The 18,720-nt window shown below is 43.8% G+C and overlaps 1 protein-coding gene across 6 annotated transcripts in view; it reads left to right on the plus strand.

Annotated features, from left to right (window-relative positions):
• Nucleotides 1-18,720, plus strand: part of FBH1 (F-box DNA helicase 1) — a 44,951-nt gene that overhangs the window by 16,375 nt on the left and 9,856 nt on the right. For all 6 annotated transcript variants that reach the window (XM_063099878.1, XM_063099877.1, XM_063099879.1 and 3 more), the window contains 15 exons: nucleotides 483-613; nucleotides 717-852; nucleotides 2,269-2,459; nucleotides 5,028-5,120; nucleotides 5,471-5,562; nucleotides 7,359-7,527; nucleotides 8,165-8,387; nucleotides 9,062-9,149; nucleotides 9,234-9,320; nucleotides 10,030-10,166; nucleotides 13,804-13,903; nucleotides 13,995-14,116; nucleotides 15,800-15,875; nucleotides 16,464-16,661; nucleotides 17,205-17,330. In XM_063099878.1, coding sequence (XP_062955948.1) covers nucleotides 483-613; nucleotides 717-852; nucleotides 2,269-2,459; nucleotides 5,028-5,120; nucleotides 5,471-5,562; nucleotides 7,359-7,527; nucleotides 8,165-8,387; nucleotides 9,062-9,149; nucleotides 9,234-9,320; nucleotides 10,030-10,166; nucleotides 13,804-13,903; nucleotides 13,995-14,116; nucleotides 15,800-15,875; nucleotides 16,464-16,661; nucleotides 17,205-17,330 — 1,969 coding nt within the window. The remainder of the gene's footprint in view (nucleotides 1-482; nucleotides 614-716; nucleotides 853-2,268; nucleotides 2,460-5,027; nucleotides 5,121-5,470; nucleotides 5,563-7,358; nucleotides 7,528-8,164; nucleotides 8,388-9,061; nucleotides 9,150-9,233; nucleotides 9,321-10,029; nucleotides 10,167-13,803; nucleotides 13,904-13,994; nucleotides 14,117-15,799; nucleotides 15,876-16,463; nucleotides 16,662-17,204; nucleotides 17,331-18,720) is intronic.

The raw sequence follows: 18,720 nt of genomic DNA on the forward strand, positions 1-18,720 counted from the left end.
TTCAATTCTGTTAATGTTTGCTTCAGATACTTAGGAACTGTGATGTTTGGTGCATATATATATATCTTCTTGGTGAATTGACCCTTTTATCATTGCATAATGTCCTTTCTTTTTGTCATTATATTATGTCTCTAGAAATAGTTTTAGACTGAAAAGTCTATTTTGTCCAATGTCAGTATAGCCACATCTCTCATATTTTATCCTCACTGAATTCTGAGCTCTTAGTGTCCTCATGTTTCAGGTAGGGAAACTGAAGCACTTGCTTTTCCCAGATTCTGCAACAAGTTAGTGTTAGAATTAAGACCAAGACCCAGTTCTAGTTTTCAACCAAAATTTGTATATTTCTATCTGATTTGCTCAGCTTTTGAACTGTGAGCTATAACTGCTTTTCAGTTGGTAGAAGGCTTTCTGTGTTCTTGTGGCCTAATCTACTTGCTAACAGCCATTGCCTTCAAATTATTTTGGCTTTTTTAACTATATAGTTCATTCCTTGGAAAAAACTCTATCACCGATACCTAATGAATGAAGAGCAAGCTGTCAGCAAGGTGGACGGCATCCTGTTGAACTGCGGCATCGAAAAGGAGTCAGACCTGTGTGTGCTGAACCTCATACGGTGAGTTTCTTTTTTCCTGTAGGAAGACGGTTCTGAAGTCCTTTTCTGTACGTCAGTGCTTATAGTCATCTTCCTTATGGACTCTTCCATGATTGTTTTACAGATATACAGCCACCACTAAATGCTCCCCCAGTGTAGACCCCAAGAGAGTGCTGTGGAGCCTGAGAGACCACCCCCTCCTTCCTGAGGCAGAGGCATGCTTGCGTCAGCACTTGCCTGACCTCTGCGGAGCTGCTGGGGTATGTCAGGGGGCTGGGGCAGGTCCCTGGGGAGGCAGCATCTTCTTTCACTGGAAGGAAGAATATCGGTGATTAAGTTCAGCTGCAGATTACTCTATATTTATTTTCAAAATCTTTATTTAATCTCTGAATGCTTTGGAGCATTAATTTTGTCATTGGTCCCACTGCAGAAATAAAAGGCCATATAATTATAACTTCTTAGATTTGAAAAGAATTTAAAAAAATGTTTAATCCAGTTTCTCATTCTGCTGAGAAATCCTCTCTGAAATATTCCTGAAAGGTGGTCATTTAGTCTCTGAACACTTCGAATATAGGATTTCTTTACAATACAGCCCGTTCCATTGTTGACAACTTTGGTTTTTTGAAAAGGGTGGAGAAATTAAGGGTTTTGCTATGGACACACAGTGAGGTAATGAGAAGCTGGAAATAGCCCCCAGTTTCCTGAATCTCAGTCCTATTCCTCTTCCTCCAGATTGGGGACACTCACATGCAACTCTGCCTGTGTTCTGCTGGCCACAGAGGGTTGGAAACCCAGGCATTTGCATTTCTCTCTCTTTTTTTTTTTGGCAGCTGACTGGTACAGGGATCTGAACCCTTGACTTTGGTGTTCAAACACCACGCTTTAACCAGCTGCACTAACCAGGCAGCCCTCTCTTTCTGTCTTGAATGGAATGACTTCTGATGACCATGGAGTGAGTTTTCTTGCACAGGGTGGTTGTAGTGAGAGGGGCAGGGAACTTTCCCTTCCTGAAGTACAGTCTTTAACAGGGACACTTGTAAGAGTGACAAAAACATGTTTAATACTATTTCTTTGTTAATGAACATTTAGTTAGACATTACTATCTTCACAAAATAAATTTTTAGTAACTTATTTAATATTTAACTTAATATTTAATAATTGTTAAATAATTTTTTAAAAAAATTAACATCATCATACTATAGAATTGTCAGTCTTGATTTCTCCCCTGAAGACTGCTGTCCTCTTGTCTCTCCATCTTCTGTTCCTCCAGGGTAGGCACTCATTTACTGGTTATCTTGTGTTGATCCTACCAAATACTCGTGGGCCTACGAGCTCTCATTGGCCTAGAGAGCAGGGCTGGGGACATGAGAGGGAACTCGCATTTTTGGAGTGTCATCTCTATGTAAGGCTCTATGTTAGATACTTTATAAATGTCATCTAATTAAAGGAAACTAAGATCTCAAATTCAAAAGTGAAGAGAAGAAGGAATCCAGGGCGAAAGAAAAGGTTTCATTGTTTGTCAAATTCCATTTAGGCAGTTTGGACTCAGTTCAGACAATCTGTAGATGGTACTTGAACCCCAAACTTGGCCTTCCTCCCTGGTTTTCTGATGTGATTTTTATTCACCGTGGCCTGTGTTGGGGTCTCTCCTTCCGTCCTTATGCACCTCACCACAGGTTGTCAACGTCTGGGCCTTGGTGGCAGCCATGGTGCTCCTCTCCAGCAGCGTGAACAGCATCCAGCAGCTGCTGTTCTGCCTCAGGAGACCTGCCTCCACGGTGACCGTGCCGGATGTCACTGAGACCCTGTACTGCATAGCTGTGCTTCTCTACGCCATGAGGGAGAAGGGGATTAACATCAGCAATAGGTAACACCCTGGGAGGAAGGCAGGAGACACTGTGAGAGAGCGAGAAGTGGCTGAGCTGGGTGTCAATCCCAGCCCGGCCACTTACCAGTGCTGACGTTGAGTAAGCTGTAAAACCCATATAGCTCACTCTCGGCTTCCTCCTCTGTAGGATGAAGGGCTTGGGAGGTTTAAATGTGGAGGTGCATGTAAGTGCCCTGTGAATAGAAGATGCAGTGTGACTGTAAGACATCACTGAGGCAGTTTACATTCACGGGTACTGAAGCCTCCGGGGAAGTCCCCTTGCTAGGAGAAGCTGTCTCCATCCACGCCTGGCTGCATTGTCCTAGGACAACGTTAGGGTCTGCTTCCTCCCTCCCTCCCTTTTGGGCTGGGCTGGAAGGAATGTGGAAAAGCCTCATCCACTTATACCTTAGTGTGAGAAAGACTGCAGATGGGGGTGGGCAGCAAGGGGACAAAGCGTGTGCAAGGATCTGTGCATCCAGCAAACATTGAGCACCCGCTGCATGTCACACAGCTGCCTGGGCCCTGGGATTCCCTGGTGGAAAAGGCTGGCCAGGTTCTCGCCGCAGTGTGGGAAGACACGTGACACATAAGTGAGTGTGTTAGGTAAGAGTGCAGTAGCGGGGTGAGGGGAGGGATTGGGGTGCCGCTCCACGCTGCTGTCAGGGAACAGCATCTGAATCCAAACCAAATGTCAAGAGAGGGTGCATTTCAGGAGAAGGAACAGATAATTTAGGGGCCCAGACACAGGAGTGAACTTGATGTGTGCAAGGAATAGAAAAGTGCAGCGTGGCAGGAGTGTAGCAAGTGAGGGGAGCTAGCGTGAGGTCCGTAGGGGCGGACGGGCATGGGTAAGGACAACCTTGTGCTGCCTGAGACTCTAGAGCACAGCCCAGAGTATGGTGAGCTGTAGTGCCGGTGGCAGGAGCATGACGGCGCAGCCCAGGGAAGTTGCTATAGGTCTCCAGGGACAGAGGGCAAGCCCAGCAATCAGTGAGCATGGGAGGAACGGGGCCAGTGGCACCCAGCGGCGGCCCTGTGGTCCTTGGTGAGGCATGAGGAGGGACAGTGTTCTTGATGGGTCCGAGTGCTTACTGTGTCTCTGAGTTTTGCTTCAGTTCATTTGTTGTGGCTTGTGCCCTGTCCCACTCCGCAGCATGGAGGCAAGGGCAGAGAGCTTCATGATGTGATTCGGACAAGACAGATGCACAGATGACGTGAGTGTGAACCCACATGTCGTCTGCATGTTCACATGGACATGGATGAGGAGCAGGAGACTTGTCGGGGTCCAGCTCAGGTGCCCTCACAAAGCATCACAGACCGAGCGACTTAGACAACAGACGTTTATTTTCTCACAGTTCTTTTTCTTTTTTTTGGCGGCTGGGTGAACTCGTGACCTTGGTGTTATTGGCACCACACTCTAACCAAATGAGCCAACCAGCCCTGTTTTCTCATGGCTCTGGGGGCTGGAAGTCCAAGACCAGGCACTGGCAGATGTGGTTCCTGGTGAGGAACTGGCTTTCTGGCTTGCAGATGCTGCCTTCCTGCCATGTCCCCACATGGCAGAGATAGCGCTCTGGTGTCTCGTATGAGGACGCTGATCCTATTGGATCAGGGCCCCACCGATATAACCTCATTTAACCGTAATAACAGTCACGTTCAGGGTTAGGACCTCAACATGTGAATACTGGGGGGATGTTCAGCCCATAGCAGTATGACATGTTGACTTTTGTTGATTTTTATGTATTTCTTCCTGTTTTTCCTGGGAGATCATATGACCAGACTGAAATATATTGTTGAAGGTATTTGTTGCCACAGAAAGACTGATGCTCAGACACAAGTTCTTCTCTCTCTGGGGATGGGGAGGAGTGCAATTGCTTGCAGGGGGCATTGGGGATCTGGGGAAGTGAGTGTGGGGTCGGGACGAACATGTGGAGGTCCTGCAGTGGCTTGTAGTAGACTGAGCTTGATGATGTCCTGTTCCTCTGCTGTTTGAACTCTGTCATTTTGGTCCCTCTTGGTGACTTGGAGGCTGTTTTGTTTTCTGGTCCTTGGTAATCTTGTTATCCATATAGCACCTTTCCTTTGGGACCTTAAAAGAATGATATTCACGCTCTAAACCAATATCACTCCACAAGAAGTAGGGGGCAGAGCAGCTGAGGCTCAGGAAGATGTTGATGTCAAGTTTATCAGCAAGTGTTGTAGTATACCAGTAAGATCCTTACTGCTGGAGCAGAGCGTGCATTTATTGTCCACTGGTTTTTATTGCTGTTTTGATTATTTGTCTCAAGATCATAGCTAGTGCTCTTGCTCCATAAAGAGCATGGCCTGGCCTCTTTCTCCTTTTGGTAAGTTATGTAGAAACAGTGCACCTTTCCCAGAATTGTGTTCCCCGAGAATGCTTTTGTCAGCTGCAGATAAATTTAAATTCTCTTCTTTCCTTTTGTTCCCTGAAATGGTGGTAGGTCTTTTCTTTTTAGGAATGGTAAGGAGTTTAAATACATCTGGAGAAAAATGAGATATAGACTGTGACTTGAATTTGAAACTCTCTACTTCTTTTCCTATTAGGATTCACTACAACATTTTCTATTGCCTATATCTTCAGGAGAACTCCTGTACTCAGGCCACAAAGGTGAAAGAGGAGCCTTCTGTCTGGCCAGGGTATGTGTGCAACGTGGGCGTGTATTTTATCTTCCTGTCTTGACCCTTTCTCGTGCTTAAGGAAGGAGGTGTTTTGTTTCACTTCATCAGCTTTATTGAGGCATAATGTACGTTATGTTATGTAAAATTCACCAATTTTAAGAGTGTGATTCAGTGATTTTAGCAGATTTACTGAGTTGTGCAATCAGCATCATGATGTAGTTTTAGAACATTTTAACCATCCTAAGGGGGAGGCCTTCTTTTGGTCAACTTTTGTTCTTCCAGTTTGCCTGTTGGTTTTTGGACAGCCTGTTCCCTGGGCTTTTCAATTCCTCTCTATTTTTCTAATTTCTCCTCTGTAATGATTATAGCAAGAAAACCATCCAACTTACACATGAACAGCAGCTGATTCTGAACCATAAGATGGAGCCTCTCCAGGTGGTGAAAATTATGGCATTTGCAGGTAAGGGAGTGCATCCAGCTCAGGATGGGGATTTCTGCCTTTTGTCACACAGTTCCTTCCCACCGTGGGCTGGGGCACCTGTAGCTTCATCTTATCCGCCTGCCACAGTCATAACCTCACCAGCAGCGGGCCAAGGAACGCGTGCTTTGTCTTATCACTCCAGGGAGTCACACTGGGATTCCTGTGTAGACAGATAGTTCGTAGGAACTAGTTTGTGGGGTAGATACTGCTGGGGTTGATTGATCGCATCATTTATCATCATATATGCTCCGTCCCTGATGGCCTCTGGAGAGATATGTCATATTACTGTCCTGCGTGGAGGGTTTCATTGGCTTCCTGATTTTGTAGAATGACATCTAGAGGGCCCTCCCTCTATCTGGTTCTAAACTACATTCCTAAATATATTGTCTGCTAGTCTGCCTCAGTCAGCTAAGCTGATCTGCTTAGACTCTCCTGAGGTACTTGGTTATTCTGTCTGAACCCTGGTTCATGCTATTTTCTCTACCTAGAATCCCTTCCTGCTTCTTTTCTGCCTCAATATCCTGCTAACAACAATTTTTTAAATACCTTCAATGTCCCTGGCACAGTGCTGAAGCTAACAACATTCTTTAAGTTTGGTTAGTTAACCTTATTTTATAGATAAAGAAGCTCAGAGAGACTTGCCCCAGGTTAAATAAGCAAATAAGTGGTGGAGCCAGAATTTGAAACTGGATCTGTCTCTCTCCAGAGACGTGCTGTCTTCTCTTTTCTCTCCTCTCCTCTCCCCTCTCTCTCTTTTCTCCCTCCCTCATCTTCCCCTCCTCTCTCTGTCCATCTCTCTCTCTCTGTCTTTGCCATGGTATGTTACTCCCGTCATTTCTGTTTCTTCTTGACAGGGGCTTCTTCGATCACTTGAGTCCTATATGATCTCTGGACTCTTACCATAAATGATTATCTAGAAATTATTTGGTATCTGATTATCTAGCAATAGCCAACACATGCATTTATAAATACTTCCACGTTATTTCATTATTCTTTAAGACAGCCCTGTTAGGTAGGGCAAGAGGTACCATTTTCCTTCTTTTACAGGTGAAATCTTTTTGTTTCCAGCCCATGTTCTTTCTCACTATACTGTGTTATCATTATATGCTCATTTTGTTCTCTAACTGCTTTATTTCCAACTAGATAGTAATGCTTTTTAATATACTCACAGTGCTGAGCATACAGCTGAACATGTGCTCTATAAATCCTTGTTAAATGAATGGCAGGTCGAATAACTGAATAATTGAATGAATGATAGAGAGTTGGGAGACAGGGGAGTCCAGAATTGAGTTTCATCTGTGTGCTCTTGCCTTAGAAGCATAGTGACTACTTGGCCAGCAGTAGTTACCATGTGTTGACTTCCTGCTCTGGGGACCTTGATGGTTTATCTTTGTCCTCACAAACCCCACAGGTGAGTGCTGCCCACATGAAGCTAAGGAGCAAGCTGCAGCAAGTGAGGTCAAGTGGTTTGCCCTTGGTTACTGGCTAGAACCTGCCAAAGCCAACATCCCAGCCCACCTTAATCTTGCATAGAATCCATTGGGTTTTTTCTTTATTTTTATAGCAGTTTTAGTTTTACAGAGAAATTGAGCAAACAGGTAGTTCCCATACCCTCTCCCCACACACAACAGCCCCACTTTTATCAGTATTGACAACTTGCCACTGTCTTGGGTCTCAAGCCAGAGGAGGGGTGAGCCTGGACAAGACCTGACTAGGGGCTCCTTTGGCATACTTGTCTGGTCAGAGGGTCACATCCTTCCCCTTGGCTTCTGCAGGCACTGGGAAGACCTCCACCCTGGTCAAGTACGCTGAGAAGTGGTCTGAGAGCAGGTTCCTGTATGTGACATTCAACAAGAGCATCGCAAAGCAGGCCGAGCTTGTCTTCCCCAGCAACGTCACCTGCAAAACCTTCCACTCCATGGCCTACGGGCACGTCGGGCGCAAGTGAGCACTGCTGTCCCTGTCATTGTCATCACCCCCCTTCCTCTTTCTCAGTGGTGGTTATTATGATCACAAAGACACTGAGAAAGCATAGTGCTCTTACCTGCGTTCACAGGCAGGAATGTAAAGATAGATTCAGTGACTCGTGCCTTTACTCTGTGAAAGTGTATTGTTCTTAAATGATTTTTCACTGAGAGGGGTGTTCTTGTTTCTCTGGAATTGAGGCACAGAAGGTCAAATTGAGTTGTTTAAAGCTCAGGGTATCACAAAGCTTATCATTTTAGGTTTTCCTTGGACAGGTGTTGGGGAACTGGTTCCACTGAGGTGCACTGGCCCCAGGTATCCTTTAAGGAACTTTGGGTGTCCCCTTGGGGGGCCTCTTGGAGACTAGGCTGCAACTTGGAATAGTAGTATCTGCTATGACCTGATTTGTCTTCTGGGTTGTCATACGTGAGTTCACGAAGGTCTAGTGTAAACCATTTCACGTCAGACATGGATCTTGTAGAACTTCTCTGGATTTTTTAAAAGTTCTCTCTCACCTGTATGTGACACTTTAGTGTCACTGGAGAGAATGGGGGAGACACTAAATACCACAGTGCCAGTAAAGACGAATACTGTTCATTTGGGATATGCATTCCAGGTACCAGTTGAAGAAGAAGTTGAATCTCTTCAAGTTAACACCCTTCATGGTCAATTCTGTCCTTGCTGAAGGGAAAGCTGGATTCATCAGGGCCAAGCTAGTGTGTAAGACTTTAGAAAACTTCTTTGCCTCAGCTGATGAAGAGCTCACTATCGATCATGTGCCCATTTGGTGTAAGAACAGCCAAGGACAGAGAGTCATGGTTGAACAGAGTGAGAAACTGGTGAGTATCTTAAGTGTTAGGGAGGTAAGTTGGTGTGGTGCCATGTTATTTCTGTCTTTCATTTCTTTAGAACTGCTTGCAGGAAGTTCAAGACAGAGGGGCGAGACCGTAGGCCCCTCATGGTAACTGTGGGCTGTGTGGTATCTTCTCCTGTGAAGAACATGCATAGACATCTCACTTAATCCTCATGCAGTCCTCCCATTTCACAGACGACACAGGCTCCAAATGACCTGCCCCAGGGTTATAAGGGCTTGTCACTCGGTCTTCTGGACCTAGAATCTAATCTTACATGAGACTGGGAATCTTCTAATTTTTTTGATTATTGGTTTTGTGTAGATTTTGCTAGTGGAAAAAAGTTGGTTTCTTCTTTTTATCAAGTCTTTTTAATCTCTTACCATTCATTTTATGAATTAAGTATCAGTCATAAATCGAGAAAAATAAATTCTGGTTCACCAGTGTTTGTGATGTCTCCTCAGTGCTGTGTCGTGGGCTTGGCACAGCCCCAGCGTCTCACTCCTCTCAATGCCTGAGACCCTCCGGGTATTGAGAGGCTGTCATGGAGCCTCAGGAGGCCAGGGAGACACCTGCCACTCACTGCTCTGTGATGTGGGATTTCAGCATGCTGCCTCTTCCCGCATCTTAAATGCTGAGTTACCGTCTCCCTTGCTTTCTAGAATGGTGTCCTGGAAGCAAGCCGGCTCTGGGACAACATGCGGAAACTGCGGGAGTGCACCGAAGAGGCCTACCAGATGACTCATGATGGTAGGCAAGGGCCAGACCCTGGGGGCTGTTGGGTGGGATTGCCCTCCTGTGAGTGACACCTCTTCTCGCTGCTCCCTCTTCTAGGCTATTTGAAGCTGTGGCAGCTGAGCAAGCCCTTGCTTGCCTCTTTTGATGCCATCTTTGTGGATGAGGCCCAGGACTGTACCCCAGGTGATAAACTATTCAGGACATCCGTAGTCTCAAATACGTAGAAACAGCATCACGATTATGTAAGAGGATGTATAGGTGACTTAAGTTGATTATTATTCTTTGTGATAGAGGAGGAGCAAATGACACTTAGTCACTCAGAAATTCTTGCTGTGTAGGATTTCAACAGCTGTCCCTTCCCCTCGCACAAAGCAGATTTATCTTCCTCTATATGTTTTGCTTAGGTTGTTCCTAAAATGTTGCTTGAGTATAGGTCACCAGATGATGGGGACTAGACTTATGCTGAATGGGAAAAGATAGTCAATTTAGAGTGAAAAATTGTGTGTATATTTCTCAGGTGGCTAATAGGGAATGCACAGTATTATGAGTGATTTTCTAGGTCATGTTTGAGTGTTATAGTATTGAGTGTATTAGTATTAGAGAAGACAATTCGCTTATTTAATATTTGCCTATATATTTTCTTATACTCGGTAATTCATCCAGGACTACAAATCATTTGTTTTCCTGGGACCAAGAACTGTCTCATTTGTACATTATAAAGTTGCTTCTTCTGACAAAGTGCCTGCCCTGCAGGAAGGACAACTTTGTTGTCCAGTGCGCACTTATTAAGTTTTGTGAAAGCATTTGCATCCTTGTCTTTTCAAATACAATTTCTTTCTGCTTCATGGGCTAAGTCCTTCAGATGCCTCACTCTTCCTCTTACTGGTTGCAGCCATCATGAATATAGTTCTGTCTCAGCCGTGTGGGAAAATCTTTGTAGGGGACCCACACCAGCAGATCTATACCTTCCGTGGTGCAGTCAACGCTCTGTTCACAGTCCCCCACACGCACGTCTTCTATCTCACACAGGTAAGAGGGATCCCTGCCTCTGAGTTTCCAGAAGCGCAGGAGCAAGCCTTGCGTTTCCCCTCCTTGTTTTTTATGTGCTGGGTGTGTGCAAGGTTCACAGTGTATAGCAAGTCCTGGCTTCTAAGTAGTGGTTCTCAAAGTGGTTGTTGGGGAGCTGCACAGTCAAAACTGTTTTCCTGATGGTTACTTGCCTTTTCCACTGTTGACACTGGCACTGGCGGTGCAAAGCAGTGGTAGGTAAAACTGCTGGCGTCTCACCATGAGTCAAGGCCTTGGCACCAGACTGTATGAGCAGCTGGTATATTCTCCAGTGCACTTAGAGTTTAGAGAAAAGCAGTTGCCTTAAGAATGGCCTTCATAGACTTCCAAAAGTTCTTGGAAAAATAGAATTGAGAGATGATGCAAATCTTTCCATGAACTTTTTGAAGTACCCTCGTATATTTATCTATTTTAAGGAAGGCTTACGAGATTATGGAGGCGGGCAAGTCCAAAGTCTTCAAGGTGGATCAACAGGCTGGAGACCCAGGTAGAGCCAATGCTGCCATTCAAGTTCAAAGGCCATCTACTGCAGAATTCCCTCTTAATCGGGGAAATCAGTCTTTTGTTCTATTCAGTCCTTGAGCTGATTAGGTTGGCCCACCCACATTGTGGAGGGTAATTTGTTTTACCTAGCACCCACTGATTTAAATGTTAACCCCATTCAAAAACACTCTCACAGGAAAAAAAAAAAAAAAAAAACAATAATATGTGACTACATATGTGGGTTCCGTGGCCCAGCCAAGTTGACAAATAAAATTAACCATTACACCTGTCTTTAAAAAAAAAAAAAGAAAATGTCCTTGATGATGTAGCAAGAATGATTACTTTATCACCTGTTGACCCCGGAGTATGTGTCTGTCTCAGCCTGTGTGTGGCAGTGGGAAGCATGCACAGAGCCCTGCTGCAGACTGAAGCAAGCAGCTGTCTGAAAACTCTGCTGCAACTGAGTCGGGACCACTTTCACTTGAAAGAACAGCTGACAGACTGACTCCGGTTATTCAGCATTTCTCTGGTTGGTTGGCATTTTTTCAAAGATGAGTGAAATGAGCTGTGACTTCAAGGAAAGCAACTGGCAGTATTTGTTGCCAAAGATAAAATTCTTGCTTTCTACTGAAATTGAAATTTTGGAAAACTTGTATCTGCCACATTGAGTATGAAAGACTATTGGACATTCCTCCCTTCCCAGAACAATCTGTGAGAGGTGGAATTGCCTTCCTGTACTCCAGCCAGCGCAGTGCATCACAACAGACAATGCGGATATGAGAAGCCAGCTGTCTCCCACTAAGCTGGGCATTAAAGAGATCTGCAAAAATGTCACTGTTACTCTTCTTGCTAAGTGTTTCTTGTTTTGGGAAATAAAGTAATGTTTCAAAAAATGTGCTCTTTTTGCTAGCAGGTAATGGGTTTATTGTTGTTATTTTTAAGTGAATTAAAGTTTCTAGTATGGTTTCTAACTATAGATAGATATAGATTTACAACTCATGTAAATGAGCTGCTTGGAGACCTTTTAGTAATTTTTAAAAGTGTGAATGGTCCTTGGACCAGAGGTTTGAGAACCACTCCTTTCAAGAAACTGACTTCCAGTTAGAGGATGTGGGATGTGTTATTTGTATTAAAGTGTAAGCTGTGTTGTGTCATATTAGCTTTTGAAAGTTCTGTAGACTCCTGTGACTCTCTAGCCTTGAGTTCTTTTCCGCTGTAGTGATTTAGGGTGGTCAGCTCCGAGTGGTTTTGTTTTTTTAATAGATGGCATTTTTTTTTAGCAGTTTCAGATTTACAGAAAAATTAAGATAGTACAGACAGTTCCCATATACCCTATACTCAGTTTCCCTATTATTATTCTACATTTTATATTGATGTGGAACACTAACCATGATTAATGAACCAGTACTGATACATTATTATAAACTGAAGTCTGCAGTTTATTCACATGTCCTTACTTTTTAAATAATGCCTCCTCCTACTACAGAGTTCCACGTTACATTTAGTCGTGTCTTCTCAGGCTCTCTTGTAGGCAGTGTCAGTTTCTCAGACTTTCCTTGTTTTTGATGACCTTGACAGTTTTGAGAAGTACTGGTCATATATTTTGCAGGATGCCCCTGTACTGGAATTTGTTTAATGTTTTTTCTCCTAGTTAGACAAGAGTTAAGGGTTTGGAGAGGAAGGCGGCAGAGGTGAAGTGCTGTTTTTGTCACATGGTATTAAGGGTTCTTGTCATCAGGATGCTTTATCACTGTTGATTGACCTTGATCAACTGGCTAAAGTGGTATTTGTCAGGTTTCTCCACCGTAAAGTTCCTCTTTGTCCCCCCTTTCCATACTGTGTGCCTTGGAGGGAACCACCTATACTCAGCTCACACTCAAGGAATAAGTGTTGGAGTATCTTCATAAGTTATTTGGAATTCTTTTGTAGAGGAGATTTATCTCTTCTCCACTGTTTATTTATTCATTCATCTATCTCAATATGGGCTCATGAATATTTTATAATTAGGGTTACGGTACACTAGGAACAGGTTAATAGCAAAAAAGTACTATTTGTTGGAAGTCTAGTTTTCTTTTGGCTGTTTTTTTACTATTACCAAAGCACATAATACTTGATTACGTTAAGTTATAAATGCATGGAAGGAGGCGGTACATGCCATGAGTTTGGTGAAGAATGGTATCTTTGCAGCTGGAGTGGTCAAGGAAGATGGGTCTTTGGCTTATTTTTGAAGGGTGGGAAGTGAATTTGATATGTGAAGGGGACTTCTAGGCTGATAGAAAACAGCATAAGCCGTGGCGGGGGAAGGACAGGGGAAGCTCAGGTAATGATGACTGTACTCGTGACTGGCTTGTGCAGGGCAGTGGTGTTAATGTTGAAAGAGATCTCAAAGGCAAGGGGAAAAATCCTCCCTATCCACTCTTAGTCTTTTGTATAGTTAAACTTAGCTAGATTTGGTTTGGAAAAAAAGGTAGATTTGCTTTAAAGAAAAGTTTACAGGCTGGCCGGTTAGCTCAGTTGGTTAGAGCATGATGCTGATAACATCACTGTCCAGGGTTCAATCCCTGTACCAGTCAGCCACAAAAAAAAAAAAAAAAAGAAACAAACAAACAAAAGAAAAATTTACTGTTGGTGTTGAGCAATAATGGAAAAATAAAGACTGTCTAGATTGTGAAGGATCTTGAAAGTGAGCCCATCACTTTTTTAGAATGGTTTGACAGTGGGAGGAGACGGAGATAAAGGGACCCAGAGGAGAGGCATGAAGTTAGAGTTTCTGAGCTGAGCTGGTAGCAGTGGTAGGAACAGACAGTGTAGATAGGATGATGGAAGAGTTGTCAAGGTTTGGATTTGGAGGCAAGGTATAAAGAAAAAGAGGTCACTCAAGGGTTTCGAGATAGGAAATACTACTCATAATTCCTAGAGATGACGTCAGTGACTCTTTGATGTCTAGATCTTGTCTGGGTAGAAGTGGTTCTACCGTAGGGAATTTCCACATCCCCTTTCACGTGGGATGACTCAGGGATAATTTATTGGGTTTGGCAGGGCCAGGCCTTGGCAGTGATAGAAATGTAGTCACGTACATCTGGGCGGGTTGCTAACTCCTTTTGTTTTTCAAAAGAGTTTTAGATTTGGTGTGGAAATAGCTTACGTGGGAGCTACTATCTTGGACGTCTGCAAGAGAGTCAGGAAAAAGACTTTGGTCGGAGGAAACCATCAAAGTAAGGCTTTCAGTTACTCTTTCATTTGTTACGGAATTTAATTTTCCACTGTATTTTGCTTTGCCATAGAGTTTGTGTTCTCTCCCCAAAGGTGGCATTAGAGGGGATGCCAAGGGGCAGGTGGCCCTATTGTCCCGGACCAACGCCAATGTGTTTGACGAGGCTGTACGGGTGACAGAAGGAGAGGTTCCTTCGAGGGTGCATTTGATTGGGGTAAGAGTAAGTTTTTGTTGACTGCTTCATGCACAGAAGTGTTGCAGACACACACCCCCAGTCAAAATGTTCAGTTTAATTAGGATTATTATGCGAGAAAGCATTTGGGTTTAATGCTTTCCATCAGGCTGCACTGTGACCCAAGTCTTTTTTACCCCTGGCTGTTCTGATTGTGCTCGTGAAGCATTCCTGTGATGACAGACCCAGCAAGGACTCAGGATCTTTTCTTTCCATCTTTAAAAAATGAATTCCTTTCTTACCCTTGACCACGTCTGTGAGGCCAAGGCTGCCCTAGGCTTTTCTGGTCATGTGTTGTCTGTTAGCGTAAGAACAGCGGAGCTGGCAACACATGGATTCACGCGTCTCGGTTCTAGTGCTGGCTGTCACTAACTCTGTGTGGCTTGAGGCAAGTCACCACTCTGTGTGCCTCATTCTCTCCATCTCTAGATAGTGCTAGTACCTTTTCTTCACCTGTTTCATAGGGAAGTTAGGAGAATTAAGTGGCATGTTTACAGCATTTTTAATTCTGAAGCAGTTATATGACTAAAAGATATTCATTTATGGAAAAGTATTTTCAAGGGTCTCTTATGTGCTGGGTGCGCTAAATATAGTCAGTGAATCATAATCAAAAGCTGTTTTTTATTTATGAAAATTATATAACCATATTATAGAAATGTCATAAATTAAAAGGGAAAAAATCATAATCCCAGTATTTGACATAATTCTCATTTCTACTGATTATTTTTGTCTTTGCCCTTATAGATGTATATTTTTTTGCATAATTGCAACTATAGTGTACATCAAAACGTGTGCCATTTTTCTCTCAACACATAAGCATATTTTCTTTCATTGCTACTTTGATGACTTTATAATATTTCACCTAGTGGATATAGCATAACTTAGCCATTTTCATATTGTAAGAGAATTATAGTTTTTGGCATATCATCCCTGATGGGCATAACATAAAGTAAGTGGCTCTCTTCCCCTCTCTTACATATGCTTGTCATTGGTAGCATGCATCTGCACTTGGTTACCTATCTGGTTGTGAATTATAATGTATGCTGTCTTATTGTGGTCTCTGTTTTATGTCACTGTTTTATGTGCCCCTCCCCAGAATACGAAAAGCTTTTAGAGTGTGGGGCCCTTGTCACCTCTCTCTTCTGTGCTAAGCCTATGCCCTGTGTGTGCTGAGCCACAGCCAGGGCTCAGCAGATGCTTCTTATGTAGAATGGGGCTAACCTGTGGCACAATCAGGTCCTCTCCTCTAAGGCTGACCTTTTAAAACATAGAATAGTCTGGACCTAGAGCCATTCTCTAGTTCTTATCTCATGAGAAACGGTGGTAAGTATTCATACTTGACACTTTGTGCTCAGGTATTGTTTAGATTCTTTGCAACCATTTTACATTCCCTCTTATTGACGAGGAAGCAACGCACAGCGAGATCTTGCCGAAACGTAAAATCTGATGGTTCTGAGTGTTGGGGCCACAGTACAGCCTGGCACTTTGGTGTGATGGCGTTGCTTGCTTACTCTCTGTGCTTTGGGTGCATTTTGAGATCCGTTTCCAAGAGACCATCTCATCTCAAAATCCCATCCCTACATTTGCTTTATTTTGTTCTGTTAAATCAACAGCAATTAAAAAAGAAACAAAAAAAACAAAGATCCCACCAAAAAACTTTTTCAGGGGATTAAATCATTTGGATTGGACAGAATCATTGATATTTGGATCCTTCTTCAGCCAGAGGAAGAACGGAGGAAACGTGAGTACCCGCCTGGCCTCGGTGCGGTGCAAGGAAGCACTTGGGGCAGGAATGGGAGAGAAGTGGGCGGTTCCAAGTCAGTGTTCCACTGTCCTTCAGGACCGGGGGGAGCTGCCGTTGCTCTTTCCCCATAAAGAGTGGGTGCCTCCGGCCTCCTGTTTGCAGAGGTACTGACAGACTTTTCCAGGTCCTCCTCTCAGGAGTCTCCATTTCTTTCTAATGTTGGTCCCTTAGGTTGTCTTGCCCCGCATCCTACTGTCTTCCTGGGCAAACTTTTCACATGGACTTACATGTGGGCCCAGATGATAACTCCTAACATGTCTATAGCGCCTTTTTTTTCCTGTTGACCATGCTATTTCAAATACCTATGAAGTAGGTGAGGTTCTTTATCCTCAGTTGGAGATGGAGAGGCCATTGCGTTGACTTGCCCAGGGACACACAGCAAGTTAGTAATGCAGTCAGGACTGGAACCTGGGTCCCCTCTGTGAGACCCTCCGCTGTCACACTGGTGGTTAAACACGTGCAGTTGCTGCCACCAACTATTAGGGCAGCCTGTGTCACATTCACCTGCATCTGTATTCTCCTTAGAAAACCTCGTCATTAAAGACAAATTTATCAGAAGATGGGTGCACAAAGAAGGCTTTAGTGGCTTTAAGAGGTACGTGACTGCTGCTGAGGACAAAGAGCTGGAAGCCAAGATTGCAGTAGTCGAAAAGTATAATGTCAGGATTCCGGAGCTGGTGCAGAGGATACAGAGATGCCACGTAGAAGATCTGGACTTCGCAGGTAAGGAATGTGGTTGGTTCTTACCTTCCCACCAAGAGAAGGAACAGGAGGTCTTTTGATATTTCTTACCTGTCTGAGGTGTCTGTGGCCAAGGATGCCTTTGTCATTGAAGAAGAAGGGGAGCAGAGCTCCTGTTATTCCTCAGGGCTCTCTATTTCTCTTCTACTTCCAAGCCAGTACAATAGGATTTTCTAGTCCCAGCTCTGCTGCGTGAAACTCTGGGTGAGCCACACAGCCCTCTCTGGGCCTCGGTCCCTTCATGTGTAAGATATAGGGGTGAGCAGAGTCACTTTGGCCTCTGCAGTCTGATTCTGAGAGGTACTAACTCTCCAGCTCATTTTCTTCTTTTCCCCTCACTTTTTTCATTTTTCTTTTTCCTTTGACTGTAGTTTCCTCTTTTCTACTTTTCCCAGAAAGCTGCCAAGAGGCAAGGAGCCATATTAGTTAGAGTATAAGAGTACAGCAGGAAGCATACCTTTGTTTCCCTTCTCTCATGTCTACCCCATGAAATTCCCACCTAACCATGTGCTGTTTTTGTTCTAGAGTACATTCTGGGCACTGTGCACAAAGCCAAAGGCTTGGAGTTTGACACTGTGCATGTTTTAGACGATTTTGTGAAAGTGCCTTGTGCCAGGCATAATCTTCCCCAGCTTCCCCACTTCAGAGTTGGTAAGGAGACTGGTTGCTCCTAGGACATTCTTATTTTAGCAGTTGAGAGTTGGCGGGCATGCTTCCTTTTGACTGCCTTGACTTTTGTGGGTGGTGTGGACTCTTGGGAGGGTTTTTGTAGAAGATAGAAGGCACCTCCTAGTCCTAAACTTTTGATTGTTATACTGTGTTTTTCAGAAAAACCAAACTTCTACAGGGTCCACCCTCTCGTTGTTGCTTGTAGGGCTGTTATGCTTCTAGGGGCCTCTTTAACACGCACCTGCTCTTTAGGTTTGTATTTTTCACCATCAGACATCCGGTGTCCCAGCCTCATAAAAGCTTTAAAACATATAATTTACCTACTTACCAAGGTGTTTTTTAAAAAATTAATTCCTCTTCTTTTTATTAAAGAGATTAGAAAAACATAAAAGGTGAAATAGTAAGCACTCTTTAACATTTGTCTGCTTTTTAATAAATGTATACTCAAGGCTGATTGTTAAATTCTAAGCATCAGTGCTATTTTATTTTAAATCTTGGAATAAAATCATTTGAAGTTTAACTACAAACAAACTAACAAATGCTCTCTGTTAATTGTGGATTCAGAATTTGGGACATAGCATACCTTGGAATGCCAAAAATATAAATACTAAACGTTCCTTGTCTCTGGTGAATATGGTCATAAAATGAAGGAGAAACACAGGGGTTAAACATAAACTGGAGTGGAGTGAGGAAAGGAGGGGGCCATGGAGAGGGATCAGCTGCTTTTGTTGTGGGGAGAAGTTTATTTTATATTACTACCTTTTTCCCCGACTGGTTTCCATAATTTTTTTTTTTTTTTTTTGGCAACACCTTTACTGAGATATGATTGAGATCACAGAGCCCACCCATTTACAGAACACAGTTCAGTGGCTGGTGCTACACTCACAGGTCAGCTGCTCTTCACTGGGGTGCTGCCATGGCACTAGGTGTTGTGACTGGGAGATGAGAGGTGGCAGTGGGCAGTAAAGACTTCTGTGGTGCTTTTCTTCCCTTGTCCTGTGACAAAGTAGGACATTTCCAGATTGGACTCAGTCCAGCGAGACAGTGTAAGGAAACGGAAAGAGTGTGGGCTTTGGAGACGAGTAGACTTGGGACCAGCTCCTGGGCCTTGATTAGCCGTGGCCTTGTTTTTGTGAAGGAGTTAACCTCTGTAAACCTGTTTCCTCGTCTGTCTCACGGGCTTTTTGTGAGGAGAACTGGGATAATGAATGTAAATATCCATCTGGCACATTGCAGGTGTTGAATAACCAATGAGCACATTCCCAGGATTTACCATAGCAGGGCTAAATAAAACCCCGTATTCTGTGCCACTAGTCTGCTAGGTTTTTAATTTGTCTTTGGAGTTGGCATTTGTAGGAAAATTTTGTATATA

Source organism: Cynocephalus volans, chromosome 6 (genome assembly GCF_027409185.1).
Source record: "Cynocephalus volans isolate mCynVol1 chromosome 6, mCynVol1.pri, whole genome shotgun sequence".
In the NCBI taxonomy this organism is placed as follows: Eukaryota; Metazoa; Chordata; class Mammalia; order Dermoptera; family Cynocephalidae; genus Cynocephalus; species Cynocephalus volans.